The sequence below is a fragment of the Scleropages formosus genome, chromosome 25 (genome assembly GCF_900964775.1).
Source record: "Scleropages formosus chromosome 25, fSclFor1.1, whole genome shotgun sequence".
Classification (NCBI taxonomy): domain Eukaryota; kingdom Metazoa; phylum Chordata; class Actinopteri; order Osteoglossiformes; family Osteoglossidae; genus Scleropages; species Scleropages formosus.
The window spans coordinates 17,409,241-17,425,633 of record NC_041830.1 but is presented as its reverse complement, the minus strand read 5'-3'; the positions used below and the strand labels follow the sequence as shown (position 1 = coordinate 17,425,633).

The 16,393-nt window shown below is 58.6% G+C and overlaps 1 protein-coding gene across 1 annotated transcript; it reads left to right on the top strand.

Annotated features, from left to right (window-relative positions):
- The first annotated feature begins 30 nt into the window (after positions 1 to 30).
- Positions 31 to 16,393, top strand: LOC108921409 (protein unc-13 homolog A-like). The gene is given in 43 exon segments (XM_029249410.1): positions 31 to 208; positions 1,694 to 1,723; positions 1,845 to 1,944; positions 2,563 to 2,680; positions 2,779 to 2,902; positions 3,030 to 3,100; positions 3,654 to 3,708; positions 3,990 to 4,019; positions 4,264 to 4,394; positions 4,396 to 4,475; positions 4,592 to 5,422; positions 5,521 to 5,617; positions 6,226 to 6,272; positions 6,376 to 6,460; positions 7,351 to 7,356; positions 7,438 to 7,512; positions 7,623 to 7,842; positions 8,291 to 8,518; positions 8,696 to 8,837; positions 8,973 to 9,142; positions 9,658 to 9,773; positions 9,860 to 10,023; positions 10,329 to 10,482; positions 10,580 to 10,648; positions 10,755 to 10,844; positions 11,013 to 11,147; positions 11,239 to 11,372; positions 11,465 to 11,550; positions 11,954 to 12,080; positions 12,294 to 12,390; positions 12,643 to 12,786; positions 12,945 to 13,022; positions 13,123 to 13,200; positions 13,277 to 13,365; positions 13,628 to 13,777; positions 13,865 to 13,988; positions 14,079 to 14,135; positions 14,217 to 14,297; positions 14,554 to 14,701; positions 14,908 to 14,964; positions 15,399 to 15,491; positions 15,575 to 15,734; positions 15,966 to 16,393. Coding segments are annotated over 43 exon segments (5,538 nt in total). The 5' UTR covers positions 31 to 33; the 3' UTR covers positions 16,258 to 16,393.

The following is a 16,393-nucleotide window of genomic DNA, read 5'->3' as shown; positions in this document are numbered from 1 at the left end:
CGGTGATCTTCGCAGCATCAGCAGCGCTGCAAGATGGCAGTGAGCCAGAGAGAGAGAGGGAGGAGGAGACACATGCGCGCGCACGCACCTCCGGAGCAACCCCTCGCGAGCGTCCCTTCCACGCTTCACACGCACGTCGGAGAGAGCCGCGTGCACGGCCGCGAGGCGGACCGGACCCCCCCAGAGATGTCCCTGCTGTGTGTCGGAGGTGAGGAGCACGGCCGACCTCGGTCACCACCTTTTAGCACTGTGGGCTCAGTGAGAGCGCGCATGGGTGAGTGTGACTGAGAGAGAGAGAGAGAGACAGGTGTGTGTGTAGCAGACCGGACCGTCTGTTCCATTCATGCGGCGAAGCGTGGGAAAAGCACTTTTTCCAACGCTTATCGGCACCAAAGTTACGTACGATCTGTGCCCCACGTGGCGACATTTCGTAGACGTTTCCAGATCATCGTCACCTCATCATCGAAAGTGTCGTCGGAACTGTGCGTCGTCGCCGCGTTTCTTACGTGGGGGGTCCGGAACGCCGTCCGGGGTTCTCTGAGTCTCGTTCATCCTGTCGCGTGGTGTTCGGTGCCAAATGTGCGCGAGTCCTGCGGTACCTGGTCCTCTTAGCGCGGGACATGGTGTGCACGAGCCCAACGCAGCCGGCACGAGGACGAAGGGATGCTGCAGGGAAGCGGTGTGTGTGTGTGTGTGTGTGTGTGTGTGTGTGTGTGTGTGTGGGGATGCGGGGGGCGGTTCTGTCACTCACAGGTTCTGGTTGTCATTGGAATTTTAACAAAAGTGCGTCTGTTACGGGGGACCGGTTACAGGTGTGTGTGTGTTGCGCTGGGAGTACCCTCTCTCGCTCCCTCTTCTTCCGGGATAGGCTCCGCACCACGGCAACCCTACGCTCCACACGCGCTGCATCCTGTCGCAAACTCCCTTTTTACTCTCCCTTTTACCACACCGTCCCGCTTGTATTTATGTTCTTCAAAGTTTACGGGGCACAGAAGGTCCCTGATCTCCCAGAGATTTAGCATGTTCACATTTACTCTGGAGAAGCCTGGTCTGCGGTCCTAGCGTTCCCACTGCTCTCGTGTTCTCGCCGATCTCGCACGCGCACGTGCTTCCCGAGGTCCTCCTGCGCTCCAAACCCATGCGAGGGGAACGGTGTCAGAATCGCCCTCTGTCAGTGCCTTTTTGACTGGGGGTCACAGTACCCCACAGTCAACGCAGACCCCTCTCGACACACCCTGCTGTACACACTGCAGCGCGTTCCTTCCATCCACACACACTGAACCAACTGTTACTGTTACTGTACGCGGGGGTGTGGGTGGGGATGGGGGTGCCAGCGCGGGGCATCAATAATGCATGATCATGGGGGCAGGGGGGGGGAGGCACTGCAGTGTTTCACCCCCCACGGTCCCTCGCAGCTCCTCGATCGCCCAGCTGCTGCAGGACTGCGGGCCTCTCTCTCCCGCTCGCCCACTCGCTCTCTTCCGGAACTCCTCATCCTCGGTGAGTTGGGGGGGGGGGGGGGGGGTCCGTTTTCATATCAGAAGTCAGGGTACCGCACTGTGCCCCCCCCCACCAGTGGCCACTGACAGACCGAGTGTAAGTCCTTCCTCTCCGCCAGGCTGTTTTTTAAACCTGAGCTGTATTACACCGTTTTTACCGTGTTACTCACCGCTTACCTGTTTTTCTTTTGCAGTTAAAAAGGCCAAACTCGATGGACCTCAGGGTGAGTCATGTACAGCCTGTCACACTTTACGCAGCCGTTACTCCTCGTTACGGGAAGTGAGGATGCGTGTGGGGGGTGGGGGGGCACAAGCTGACCTCTGACCTCTGACCTCACTGCGCAGATAAGTTCAACACCTACGTGACGCTGAAAGTGCAGAATGTGAAGAGCACCACAGTGGCCGTGCGGGGCAACCAGCCGTCCTGGGAACAGGACTTCATGTTGTGAGTCGCTCCAGTTGTCATGGAAACAGCCCCCCCCCCCCCAACTCACTGTTGAATGAGAGACTCGGTGTGCAGTGTGACCTCATATTTTTTCACTTTTTATCCTTTGTGTAGCTGAGCGAACGCAACCCTGCGAGCGCAGGAAGTGTGTGTGGGGCCACCTTAGTTCCACTCAGTTCCACGGGGTTTACGCCTCCTGGCTCTTTGTGGGACGGACTGGTGGACGATGCGCATGAGACGCGTGGGACAAATGTCTTGTGTCCTGGTTCTCGTTTGTTGCGCGTGAGACATTTTCGCCGAAATGAACGTGTCAGTAAACGGAGGGACGTCTCTGTCCGTAGCCTTTCGCTCACTTGCACCAGCTGCGTTTGTTCCTCGTGCCTCGAACCCCTCTCCCGTGCGTCTCCCTACGCTCTGCGTGCGTGCGTGCGTGCGCGTTCGCCGGCCGCGAACGGCCCCGTTCGGCCTCGCCGTCGACGGGAACGTGGCGCGGACGTGCGGTCGCAGCTCCCGCCTCCCGAGTTGCGGTTGCTAGGATACGGCAGCTGCGCAGGAGCACCGAGGTGACTCCCGTCCCCCGCCGTCCCCCTCCGTCCCCGTCCGCGTGTCTCTGAGCAGCGAGATCAACCGGCTGGACCTGGGCCTCACCGTGGAGCTCTGGGAAAAGGGCCTCATCTGGGACACGATCCTGGGCACCTCGTGGATCCCGCTGCGCAGCGTCCGCCAGTCCAACGAGGTGACGGTCGCCGGGCCGGGGGGGGGGGGGGGGACGACGACGACGCGGCTCTCGGGAGCACCGGCCGGACCTCAGGCGTCCCTCGTGTCGTCCGACAGGAGGGTCCCGGCGACTGGCTCACGCTGGACTCGCAGGTCATCATGGCGGACAGCGAAGTGTGCGGCACCAAGGACCCGACGTTCCACCGCATCCTGCTGGACACGCGGTTCGAGCTGCCGTTCGGTGAGCGTCCACCCCGCGGGGCCTCGTCCCCCTCGCCTGTGCGACGTGTCCAACGCAGCTGTGCGGTGTGTGACGACGGGCGGCGTTCTCAGTGCTCACACGTGTGTGTGTGTGTGTGTGCGCGCAGACATCCCCGAGGAGGAGGCACGCTACTGGGCCCAGAAGCTGGAGCAGCTCAATGCCATGAGGGACCAGGATGTAAGAGCCTAACATTCCTTCCTTCCATACACACAGTAAATACACAGTAAATACACATCTGTACTTTATTACACTGTTTCTAAGTGTTTTCCATGCGACTTATTTTCACAGAGCTCTTCTCACACGGTGACACAGGGCACTTGATCACAGGCATAATGCAAATATGAGTATATTATAGTAATAAGTGTTCTCTGGGGAAACGAGTAATATTTCTTATAATAAACCTTAATTTCTTATCTAATATTTTTGTGTGTTTGGGTTTTCCCGTCTCCTCGTGCTCTCCTTACATCTGGTCTTTACCCTCATGTTTGTAACTGGTAGTGGTTCAAATGTGGAGTCGGAGACACGAAAGGGTGGTACCGGCTAGGGTAAAACTGTGTTCGGAGTCAAAGTGACCACGCATCCACGCAGGCCAGTGGGACGGTCAGCGGTTTGGACCGCTTTCTCCTGTCGGCCCGCTGGCAGCGCGCTCTTTCTGACCCTCGACCGCTGCGTGCGCGCGTCTGTGCGGTCGTGTGCGTTTCCTGATGGCTCTGCGCTCTCCTACCCGTAGCACTCGTACCAGGGGCACGAGGACGGACCGCTGGCCGTTCCAGGGTCTCAGTGCTGTAAGTGTCCTCCTCTCCTGTCTTCGTTCTCGTCCTCATCTCCCTTCCTCTGTCTCCTGGACAATTGTAACGGTCATTGGCTCGTCCGGCAGTTCGTTCCCTTCGAGGGACCAGGGTGTCTTTCGGAACTGGGATCGATCATCTCCACGTTTCTCAGGTGCCAACTGTGTGCTGCTCTCTCATGGTCCTTAAAGTCCTCCAACGGTCTCTGGTGGTCTCTCAAAGTCTCTCATGGTCACTAAAGGTCTCTCGTGGTCACTGATGCTCCTTCGTTTTTCCAGGCAACTGGAGTCTCTGGAGGGACCAGCAAAGTGAGTTCCCTGCTGACTTTACCCCCCCCACCCATTTCTGAAAGAACATCTCAGAATGTTCCACGCAGCAGTGCTGATGGACACTCACTTTAATTATGTGAATTATGTTAATTACATTAATCACAGTTGGCCCACAAACATTCACCGTTCATTTGAATGCACTGGATCCACTTTGAAGGTGTGAGTCTCCTTGGCCTGTGTGTGTGTGTGTGTGTGTGTGTGTGTTACCCCCCCCCCCCCCCAGATGAGGACCCCGACAGTGCGGTCGACGACCGGGACAGTGACTACCGCAGCGAAACCAGCAACAGCATCCCGCCGCCGTACTGCAGCGCGTCGCAGCCCAACGCCTCCGTGCACCAGTATTCGGCGCGACCCCCCCCATCACGGCTCCCCCAGCCCCCGCTCCCGCTCGCTCAACAGCGGCGAGCTCCTTTACAGCCGCTCGAGGACACTGAGGTAGCTCCGCTCGCAGACTCATCGTTCCATCTCCCTCCATGTGAACCGATACAGTTTTTTTACCGCGATTCTACCATGATGAGACACGCCCCGCCCCCGTGTCGTCTGTATCGCAGCCCCACCGGCAGCTACGCGTCGTCCGCAGAGCTGAGCCAGGGCAGCTCCCAGCTGAGCGACGAGTTTGGCCGGAGCCCCGACTTCTACGAGGAGAACGACTCCTACCTGTCCTGCCACTCGTCGGTGACGTACAGCAAGGGCTCCCCGGACTGGGACCCCGATGAGCTCCGGGGGGGGCACAGCGATGAGGGCAGCTACCTGAGGGGCGGCGCCCCCTGCGAGGAAGAGCGGGATGCGCTTTACCCCAAAGATGAGGTTCTTTTCGGGCCTGACGGGGGTCGTACCGAAGAGTGGGAGCCTCCTTATACAGCAACCCCACGCGGCAGGGCCCCCCCGCAGGTCTCGGACACCTCCGCCTCCCACCCGGTCCTGGACAAGCAAGCCTCCCTCTGCCAGCTGCAGCAGCCACCTCCCCAGCTGCCCCTCCAGCTGCCCCCCCAGGCCTCCATCCAACCCCCGTCCACCCAAGACCACGGAGTATCCCAGTCACAGCCCCTGGCACCCACAACAAAGACCCCTGCAGTCGTGGCACCTCCTTCTGTCAAAGAGACTCCGCCCCTGCCTACTGTGACCACACCCCCTGCAACAGTGGCCCAGCCCCCCAGCGCTGTGACCACACCCCCTGCAGCTGTGGCCCAACCCCCCAGTGCTGTGACCACACCCCCTGCAGCTGTGGCCCAACCCCCCAGCGCTGTGGCCACACCCCCTGCAGCCATGGCCCAGCCCCCTGTCCCCGGTGTCCAGGCTTCCGCCCCACTGGAAGAACCACCACTCAGTGAGGAAACACCCCCTACAGGTCATCTGGAGGAGACAGAGCCCCGCCCTGAGAGGTGCGCTTCCTGTCCTCGTCATTTTGGTTTCCGGCAGGCAGGAAATGAGCGCTCCTGCCGATTGGTTGATTGAGGCTGACCTGGTCCCTCCCCCACAGTAGCCAGCCAATGAGGGACGACGCTGGGGACTCCAGGTCTCGCGCCAAAGCCAACTGGCTGAGACTCTTCAACAAGGTCCGCCAACAGCTGCAGGAGGTCGGTCCCACCCCCCCCCGCCCCCCCCGCCACCACCGACGTGTGCTTTTCCTTGTAGCGCTCGAGAACACTGAACACCTTTACCGATCTTCACATTTGTGACAATAAGTGGTGACAGTGTGACCGGTTTCCTTCTGTTTCCCCCCAGTAATTTTGCAGCTCGTTGTGATCAATATGCAGCAGGTTTACTTTCCTTTTTGCTTCAGTAGCCGCAAGTTGCTTCTTTCCAGTTTTTGGAAAGATTAGTTTTGTGTTTTCGCCCCCTACTGGGCCCCGCCGGGAGCACGCAGCCAGGTGGTTATGAGGTCCTGCCGATTCTAGCTATGGTCAATATTGGTCCTCATAGATGATCCCCATTAGATGGACACGAGACACACGTCTCCCAAATAAAAAACGGAGTTCTGACCTCAGTGTGACCTTTGACCATGAGGTGTTCGTCGTTCCAAGACCGGGACTGAGCTGCGGAGTCCAGTTGTGTGTCGCTAAAGCAAGCGAGTAGAAGGTGCTGAAGCTCGTTTTCAGTAGTGCCAAGTGAAGTGACAGGAGTCCTTCTAGAAGGTTCTGTCCAAACAGTCACGATTCCCCTTCCTGCCTGTCTCTCTCCGCAGGCTCGCGGGGACTCTGCGTGGTCCCAGTCTCTGTGGTTTAAAGGAGGGTACGTCTCGCTCCCGACTCCAGCGCCAGTCCAGCTGTGTGTGTGTGCGCGTGCACTCCTGTGTGTGTTGCTCTTCCGGGTCACGGTCGTGTGTTCTGCACAGGCCCGGCGACGCCCTCTACAGCATCGACACAGACAGCATGCCGAACCTGCGCAAGAGGAAGACCGTCCCGCTTGTCAGGGACTTGGTGAGGAGCGCGACCCCATGACCTCCCGGCACCATCACACACCCTCTGACCTTTAGCTCCTTGTCATCCGAACTAAGAGCCGCCCTCTTAGGAGACGTCCAGGGTTCGACCTCTGCTCTGACGCACGTTCGCCATCCATGACCCCCCCGTGTGTCGCCCTCCTCCTCTTCCTCCTCCGTTCAGTTTCCTCTTCATCGCTTTCCCTGTCTGGTCACTCATCTCACGAGCTAAATCACTGCTCCTCGAGGATTCTGCCTGTCCTTCTGGAAGGATCCGTGACCCTTCCCTTCTACTCCCCTGTTCCTCCTCTCACCTCCCTTGTTCCTCATTGGCTGAAGGGCCTCTCATCTCCCTCCTGATTGGTTGTTTTTATCATCATCAGGGCACTCGGTCCTTGGTTCTTCCTTTCTCCACTTCCTGTACCGCGTTACATCCCCTCCTGGCAACCATGACACCATATCTGAACGGAGGAGGAGCTTGTGTGTGTGTGTGTGTGTGTGTGTGTGTGTGTCCGTCCGAATGACACGACAGAAGATGCACCCACCCCCCCCCCCCCCCCCCCCGGGAAAACTCTAGCGCCACCTTCTGAAGCAACTGCATTGTCTCCAACCCACAAGTAAAGTGCAGCAGGAGCTCTTATAATATATTGATTAGTTTTAATAACTCTGCTTTTGAATGAAACCTTGCATTTGATGAATAAATTACATCTCTCACACCAACCAGCTGAGGGATTTACCCTCCCGCCGGGTGTGTTACTGCGGTACAGGGATCGCTGTCTCTCTGCCTTTTCACATGTCCGTCCCATGTGTCGCTCCTCGGAGGAACGTCTTTCCGCCTTAATAACTCGTTTATTTCTCTCCTCTGGCCCCCGGCGCCCCACCTCCCCCCAGGCCATGGTGAGTAACTCGGCAGCGCAGTAAAACTGGACTTTTGTAGTTAATTCCAGATAGGTCTAAATCCTCCCTCTGCCACCGCAGTCCTTGGTGCAGAACTCCCGCAAGGCTGGGATCACGTCCGCCATGGCCTGTAGCACCCTGAACAATGAGGAGCTGGTGAGTCTGGCCTTAACTGCGCAGCTCTACCTGCGCAGCTCTACCTGCGCAGCTCTACCTGTGTAGCTCTACCTGTGTGCATCTTAGTCTATGCCTCCCCTCCCCCACAGAAGAGCCACGTGTACCGCAAGGCCTTGCAGGCGCTCATCTACCCCATCTCCAGCACCACGCCGCACAACTTTGAGGTGTGGACCGCGACCGCGCCCACCTACTGCCACGAGTGCGAGGGGCTGCTGTGGGGCATCGCGCGACAGGGCATGCGCTGCGCCGAGTGTGGGGTCAAGTGTCACGAGAAGTGCCAGGAGCTGCTCAACGCCGACTGCCTGCAGAGTGAGAGCCGCCGGCACCCGTCTCTCTCGCCCCGCTGCCGCCTGTTGCTCCGTAGCCCCCCGGTGGCCTGTAGCAGGACGGCAGGAGGTCCGGCGCCCATGAAGACCCTCTCTGTCAGTCTTTCCCCCAAAGAGGCTCTTACCTGTTTTACCCCCCCCCGCTCTCTTGAAAAATCCTCCTTAACCGCTTCTGTCTCGAACCCGACTTCCACGAGAGCCAAAAGACGCAGGTTCAAGTCCCTCCTCGTGCCGTAGTATCAGCCGTTTTGACGAAGAGTGTGAGATAGGAGAATCAATGCAAGTGTATGTAAATGTGAATGTGAATTTCTGGCACTTCCCGTTGCCCGAGCGCCTCCGGGAGGGTGGGGGCAAGGTGACCGATACGAGCGGCGTCATGCGGGACGTGCTCATGAAGCTCGCTCATCCGCGACCCTCTCTCCATCTCCCAGGAGCGGCGGAGAAGAGCTCCAAGCACGGGGCCGAGGACCGCACCCAGAACATCATCATGGTCCTGAAGGACCGCATGAAGATCCGCGAACGGAACAAGCCCGAGATCTTTGAGCTCATCCAGCAGGTGTTCGGAGTGGCCAAGGCCGCCCACGCCACCCACATGAAACAGGTCAAGCAGAGCGTGCTGGACGGCACCTCCAAGTGGTCGGCCAAGATCAGCATCACGGGTGAGGTCTCGGGTTCGAGGGCAGGTCTCAGATGTGAAATATGGCCAGACCTTGTTGACGCCGGTGTTCTCCGGAGGAGTCCTCCTCCTGTCTGTAGGGGCGGAGCCACCGTCCTCAGCCTGAGCCGTGTCCGCTTCCTTTTGGGCTTAACGGCTCCCGTCCGTCCTTCTCCCACAGTGCAGTGTGCCCAGGGCCTTCAGGCCAAAGACAAGACAGGATCCAGCGACCCCTACGTCACGGTGCAAGTGGGGAAGACCAAGAAGAGGACAAAGACCATCTACGGCAACCTCAACCCCGTGTGGGACGAGAACTTCCACTTGTGAGTATGGAGGCCCGACCCCTCTGGGTTCGAGGCCGCCGTCGCGCCAGGTGGCACCTGCAGGGGACGGTGCGCGAAGGTCCCGAGCGCAGCTCCAAGGAGCGCTGAGCGAGCGGGTCCTTCTCTTCCGCCCAGCGAGTGCCACAACTCGTCGGACCGCATCAAGGTGCGCGTGTGGGACGAGGACGACGACATCAAGTCCCGCGTGAAGCAGCGGTTCAAACGCGAGTCCGACGACTTCCTGGGCCAGACCATCATCGAGGTCCGAACCCTGAGCGGAGAGATGGACGTCTGGTACAACCTGGGTCAGTAGAGTGTGAGCGAGATGAAGAGGGGTCCCTTTAGTTTTTCCTTGCAAACAAAGCAAAGCTGAGAGCAAAACTACGTTTGTCCCGCGTTTTATTCGCTGAGCGGCTTCTGCAAGCATCTTATTAATGAAAGTGCTTTGTAGGACTTAGATTTTTTTCTTTTTTGATTTCGAGCTGCATGAAAATTAAAACTGATTTAAAATAGTGAGAAGAATAATCTTCCATCTGCACAGTTTTTTGCACTTGACGACAATACTGTGGCGCTGCGCTACGCTCCTGTGCTGCGTGGGTGCGTTTCAGCGCCCACTAGTGGCCGGTTGTGGAAGCGCAGGTGGTGGCCGCAGCAAAAAATTGATAACGGCCAAGGGAAGAAAATACGGTTAAAAAAAAAAAAACAAACGGAAACACGGTCGCACCTTCAAAGATTTATAATTCGAGCATTTGCAGTACGAGGAGCACATTTTCAAGGTGTGCGGTGTGTTTGAGACGTGCCGCTCGGCGTCCTCCTCCAGAAAAGCGCACGGACAAGTCGGCCGTGTCGGGCGCCATCCGCATGCGCATCAGCGTGGAGATCAAGGGCGAGGAGACCGTGGCTCCGTACCACGTCCAGTACACCTGTCTGCATGAGGTGAGTCGAGAACCGGCGGGGGGGCGGGCTCGGGTCCTACTTGCAGGTTGCGGAAGGTGTGTGAGCTCCGGCTCCTGTGGGCGCAGAACCTGTTCCACTATGTGACGGACGTCCAGAGCAACGGCGCGGTCAAGATCCCCGACGCCAAGGGCGACGACGCCTGGAAGGTGTATTTCGAGGAGACGGCGCAGGAGGTGGTTGACGAGTTCGCCATGCGCTACGGCATCGAGTCCATCTACCAGGCCATGACGTGAGGCCCGACGCACACGCACACACACTCTGATTCATTTTCACCTCTTCCTTGTATTGAAAATCTCAAGTTCCAGTTTCCTTTATATTTACCCTGAAGTGACGCAGTAATAATGATCAATGTCAGTAACTTGCTTACAGGCCACACATTGTAAGGTGAGAAAAAAGAAGAGTTTTTAATAATGATGACGATGATGATGTTTCCAACCACGGCTATTGCTTCGGGCGGAAACCGCGTCTGAGCCGCTGTGTGACGTCCGCTGGTCATGTGACCTCGCCCTTGGCCAACGAGGGCCTCCCTTTCAGCCACTTCGCCTGCCTGTCGTCCAAGTACATGTGTCCCGGCGTCCCGGCCGTCATGAGCACCCTGCTGGCCAACATCAACGCCTATTATGCCCACACGACGCAGTCTTCCAACAACGTGTGCGCCGCCGACCGCTTCTCCGCCTCCAACTTCGGGGTGAGTATGCAACGCGCTGGGTGTTGCCGTGGTGTCGGCCAACATCTCGCCGCCGGTGTCTAACAGGCCCCTCCCTTATGTCCCATCGCATCCGCAGAAAGAACGCTTCGTGAAGCTCCTGGATCAGCTCCATAACTCGCTGCGGATCGACCTGTCCATGTACCGGGTACGAGAGCCTGCTCTCTCGCTCTCGCTCTCTCTTTCCCTTTCTCTCGCTCGCTCGCCCCGGCGCCGGGCTGTTCGCTCAAACGTGCGTCTGGCTCTGCCCACAGAACAACTTCCCGGCCAGTAGTCCAGAGCGGCTGCAGGACCTCAAGTCCACCGTGGACCTGCTCACCAGCATCACCTTCTTCAGGATGAAGGTACCTCCTCAGCTCCTTCCAGAAGGATCTTCCTCCCGAGACCTGGAGAGGAAGGAAGGAGCTGCGTCGCCGAGCCTCTCTCACCCCCTTCGGCCGCACGGGCCGCGACCGGTGTAAAATGTTCTCGAATGGGGACAAACGCGGTACGCTGCCCCGGTGCCCCTGCAGGTGCTGGACCTGCAGAACCCGCCGAGAGCGAGCCAGGTGGTGAAGGACTGTGTCAAGGCGTGTCTCAACTCCACCTACGAGTACATCTTCAACAACTGCCACGAGCTGTACAGCCGCGAGTACCAGGTGGACCCGGTGGGTGACGGTCGCAGCCTCGGGGGCGGGGGGTGGGATCCGCTGCGAGGTGACACTCGCACCCCCCCCCCCCCTTCATCGGTCCCCTCAGGACAAGAAGGTGGACGTGGCCCCTGAGGACCAAGAGCCCAGCATCAAGAACCTGGACTTCTGGTCCAAACTCATCACCCTTATGGTGTCCATCATCGAGGAGGACAGGAACTCTTACACCCCCTGCCTGAACCAGTGAGTGCCCCTCCTTCCTCGTGGTGGTGGCGGTGGTGGGTCGGGGGTTGGGGTTCAGCTTCTCGCTCTGCCACGTCCTCTGCCCCCCGCAGGTTCCCCCAGGAGCTCAACGTGGGCAAGATCAGCGCCGAGGTCATGTGGACCTTGTTCGCCCAGGACATGAAGTACGCCATGGAGGGTGAGCGAGGAGAACCGAGCTCTGTCCGGCAGGGCCTCTCCGCAACGTTCTCTCCTCCGCCGAACACTTACTGTCACGTTTCTCGATCGCCGTTAAAATCGAGACTCATTTCGAATGAGAAAATATCGGCTCCGCAAACGGCTTCCTGGTGCCTCTGAGCGACACGCGGGAACAGCAGGCAGGAGCTGTAAACGCCGTGCGAGTGAGTCGAACGGAGGCGTTTACGCCGTTCTCTTCGGCTGCTTTGCTGCAGGGGGTAAAAACACTGTTTTTGGGAAGTAAGTAATAGAAACAAAGCGAGTAAATACACAGTTTGTGTGTGTGTGTGTGTGTGAGAGGGAGACGGAGCCGGGAGCCCTGAGCGCACAGCGGGGCCGTGCGTAAGCGCCGTGTCTCTCTTCAGAGCACGAGAAGAGCCGGCTGTGCAAGAGCGCCGACTACATGAACCTGCACTTCAAGGCCAAGTGGCTGTACAACGAGTACGCGCAGGAGCTGGCGCCGTTCCAGAGCCGTGTGCCCGAGTACCCGGTGTGAGTACCCAGTACCCGGTGCGAGCGCGGTGCCCCCTGCTGACCCGGAGGTCCAACCGCACTGCACTTTGCCACTGTGATCAACTTGTTCAGGCCCCTCATTGTGTTTGAACATCACACCAGCCTGAGTGTTAATCGCCGCAACTCAGAGAGTGCGCGAGTGTCTGTCCGTCTGTCCGTCTGTCCGTCTCTGTGTTTGCTGGGCGCCGGCAGATGGTTCGAGCCCTTTGTCATCCAGTGGCTGGATGAGAACGAGGAAGTGTCCATGGACTTCCTGCACGGGGCGCTGGAAAGGGACAAGAAGGACGGGGTGAGAGCCCATCGCCGTCCCGCGCGAACGGGCAACACGCACACCAAACACACGGCAACACGCAACAAGCTACGAAAAGCGAGCACACGTTACACGTCACCGTCGGCGCAGGACGGAAACGCAGTTCGTTCTCCGCGGCACCGGCGAGGAAACGTGTCGCTGCCGGTCAGCGCTTGGGTAAGTCGTCGTCCTCCGCCGTGTGTCCTGGTGTGACCCCTGCTCCTCCGCCCCCCTCTGCTTCTCGCGGCCCAGTTCCAGCAGACGTCGGAACACGCGCTCTTCTCCTGCTCCGTGGTCGACGTCTTCTCCCAGCTCAACCAGAGCTTCGAGATCGTCAGGAAGCTCGAGTGTCCGGACCCCGAGGTCGTGGCTCGCTACATGAAGAGGTTCGCCAAGGTGCTGCACCCAACAGGCAGCTCGAGGGGGCGACGCGCTCTCGTCTTCATCACATCCCACATTAGCGTGTAGCTGCAGCTGCAGCGCCCCCCGCTGCTCGTCCCGCTGCCTTTGCGGTCTCACTCACGCCTCCCGGGTCTCGCTGTCACCCCCCCCAGACCCTCGGGAAGGTGCTGCTGTCGTACGCTGACATTGTCGCCCGGGACTTTGCGAGCCACTGTTCCAAGGAGAAGGTGGTGAGTGTTGCAAGCGGACGCTCTCGGTCCGTCCGGTCGCTCCGTCCTCAGCTGAGCCTCACGCCCTCCTGTCTGTCCTTGTGTCCTCATGTCCCTGAAGCCCTGCATCCTCATCAACAACATCCAGCAGCTGCGGGTCCAGCTGGAGAAGATGTTCGAGGCCATGGGCGGCAGAGACGTGAGTCGCTCGCTGGGGGGGGCTTGTGGTCCTTGGTGGACAGAGCCGGCGATGTCATCGTGTTCCTGTGTTGCAGCTCAACGTGGAGGCCAGTGACTTCCTGAAGGAGCTGCAGGTGAAGCTGAACAGCGTGATGGACGACCTCAGCAGGATCTTCGCCGTCAGGTGGGCGGCGGCCTGGGGACGTCCCCCTCGGTGTCTCTTCTCTTCTTGCGGCCGCTGGCGCCCCCGGTGCCATCTGAGATTCGCACCTATATACAGTATGTCCTCTAGAGTGGACAGCTGTGATCGGCCGCCTCGAAAAGTAGCGCATGTCCATGTCGAGGTTTCCCACAGCTGCAAGACACAAAAAGCACTTGTCCTCCAGAGTGGATGAAAATGGGCCCCTGAGCTGACTCTGAGCTGCCGTATCCCTCCGTGCCTCCAGCTTCCAGCCCCACATAGAGGAGTGTGTCAGGCAGATGGGAGACATCCTGGCTCAGGTCAAGGGGACGGAGAAGCCTCCGGCCAACGGGGGCAGCGTGGCGCAGGACGCGGACAACGTGCTGCAGCCCATCATGGAGTTCCTGGACAGCAAGTGAGGAGGGGCCGGTGGGCGGAGCTCCGCCTCTTTATCGCATCTCACCCAAAGGTGCTCAGCGCTGCCGCTTTGCCGTCCCTCCAGCCTCACGCTCTTCGCCAAGGTCTGCGAGAAGACGGTGCTCAAGAGGGTCCTCAAGGAGCTCTGGAAGCTGGTGATGAACACCATGGAGAGGACCATTGTCCTTCCGCCCCTCACGGACCAGACGGTGAGGGATCGAACCCGGATGGGGTGCCGTGTGTGTGTGTGTGCGTGCGCGCGCAGTCGGCTCTACTGTCCTCTTCTCCCCGTGCTCCAGGGCACGCAGCTCATCTTCACCGCGGCCAAGGAGCTGGGGCAGCTCTCCAAGCTCAAGGTGAGAGATAGGGCAGGGGCGGTCCTTCCAGGACCCCTGGCGGGGGGGGTCTCGCTTTGTTCACCTGCCTCTCGCCTCTAGGAGCACATGGTTCGAGAGGAGCCCAAGGCACTGTCGCCCAAGCAATGTGCAGTGGTGGAGATGGCCCTGGACACCATCAAGGTGGGAAGAGCAGACACAAATCACAAGTCACTCTCGCCTCTGACTCTTCATTATTATCACTTAGATTTTAAATTATTTCTTACTTCACTGGTAAGAGAGATCTGTAAACTGAGAAAATTACCCTGATTTACCCATTTGTGCAGCAGGGTATTTCCTCCTGTATCACTTCAGGCTAAGTACCTTAATTAAGGGTCTGACAGCAGGAGGAAGGAAGCGTCACGGTCCCGCGTTCCCGCGCTCCTCCTTGTGCCCACAGCAATACTTCCACGCCGGAGGAGTTGGGCTCAAGAAGACGTTCCTGGAGAAGAGTCCCGACCTGCAGTCGCTGCGCTACGCGCTCTCCCTCTACACTCAAGCCACGGACACACTCATTCGAACCTTTGTCCAGACTCAGAAAGAACAGGGTGCGATCGGCGTCTTGGCTCCTCCCCCCCCTTCACTCAGTCCTGTCTGTCTCCTTGTGAACAGCCAGCAGTCTTTTTATTTACTCTAGAGGATCTTGTTCTGTGGTAACCCGTGTTCACCTTTGCGACCCTTCCTGCTGATGTTTTTTCTCACCCCTCTTCCTATGCGTGTCTCTCCTCTCCCCGTTGCGCTCCCTGGGTGCCAGTCCATGGAGGGAGGGGTGTGCGCTACACCCTTAGCGAGGACACGTACCCGGAGAAGGGTATGTCGCACCCGGGTCACGCACTCACACGCAGCATGTTGCCGTCAATTGCAGAGACTGTGTGTGTGAGAGAGAGAGAATGAGAGATGTTCCCATTGCTTCGGGATGACACGCCCTCTCCCAGCAGGTCTCCTGCACACCCACTTCACTGTGGGTTACTGGGGCACAGAGCAGTAAGTATAGTGTTTTACCTGAATTACCCTGCTCACTCTGGCTGCTGGCATCAAGTCTTAAGGGGGGTTATACCCTGTTGTACATCACTCTGCTCTCTGTGTGCGTGCACCCAGGCACCGCAGAGCCGCACTAATCAGGAAATGTCCTGCTTGCATCTGTCTTGTTGAAGTGCTGTCCCTGCAGCCCCCCCCCCCCACCTGGAGCACAAACCCACCCCCCAGCAGGTAAGTCGAGGCTGATCTTTGAACTTCTGCTCGCAGGGTCAGGTGTGGATGACGCAGTGGGAGAGGTGTCCCTCCATGTGGAGATATTCACACACCCCAACACTGGGGAACACAAGGTCACCGTAAAGGGTGAGAACCCCCCCAACCCTAACCCCCGGCCCCCACCAGAAGCAATGCATTCTGGGCTTGATGTTTCCTCTCTCTCTCCCCAGTGGTGGGGGCCAACGACCTGCGCTGGCAGACGTCTGGGATCTTCAGGCCCTTCATCGAGGTTTACATCATCGGACCGCAGCTCAGCGATAGGAAGAGGAAGTTCGCCACCAAATCAAAGAACAATAGCTGGTCACCGCGGTTCAATGAGACGTTCCAGTTGTGAGTTTGTCTTTTGGCATCGAAGGAGCTTTGATTTACGTTTACATTTCAGATGCTTTTCTCCAGAGTGTTGTTGTATGCATACATCACTATATAAATGAGTTTGGCACCCCGTGGCCGCTGGTGGAGGTTCTCAAGCTTCTTGCTGGGCTTTAGCAGCTGATTGGATTCTGATGCTAGAATGCGCTCCAGTTGCGCCACTGACCTCCAGCCCTTGAACCCTTTCCGCAGCAGCCTGAATGCTGAGGCGGGGCCTGAGTGCTACGAGGTGCAGGTGTGCGTGAAGGACTACTGCTTCGCACGGGATGACCGCACAGTGGGTGTTGCCATCATGCAGCTGCGGGACCTGGCCTCTCGGGGCAGCGCTGCCTGCTGGCTGCCGCTGGGGAAGCGGGTCCACATGGATGAGACGGGCCTCACAGTGCTGCGCATTCTGTCCCAGCGCAGCGCTGATGAAGTGGCCCGAGAGTTTGTCAAGCTCAAGTCAGAACAGCGCGCTGCAGAGGAGGGCCAGGGCAGCTGAGCAGTGTGTCATGTAGCCACTGTTTGATTACACCCCCTCCCATTGGCTGAGCCAAGAACATCCATCTGCATCAACAGTAAGAGTGCCACTGTATGTCGTCACCACGTCTCCTGCCAGAAACACACCCCCCCCCCCC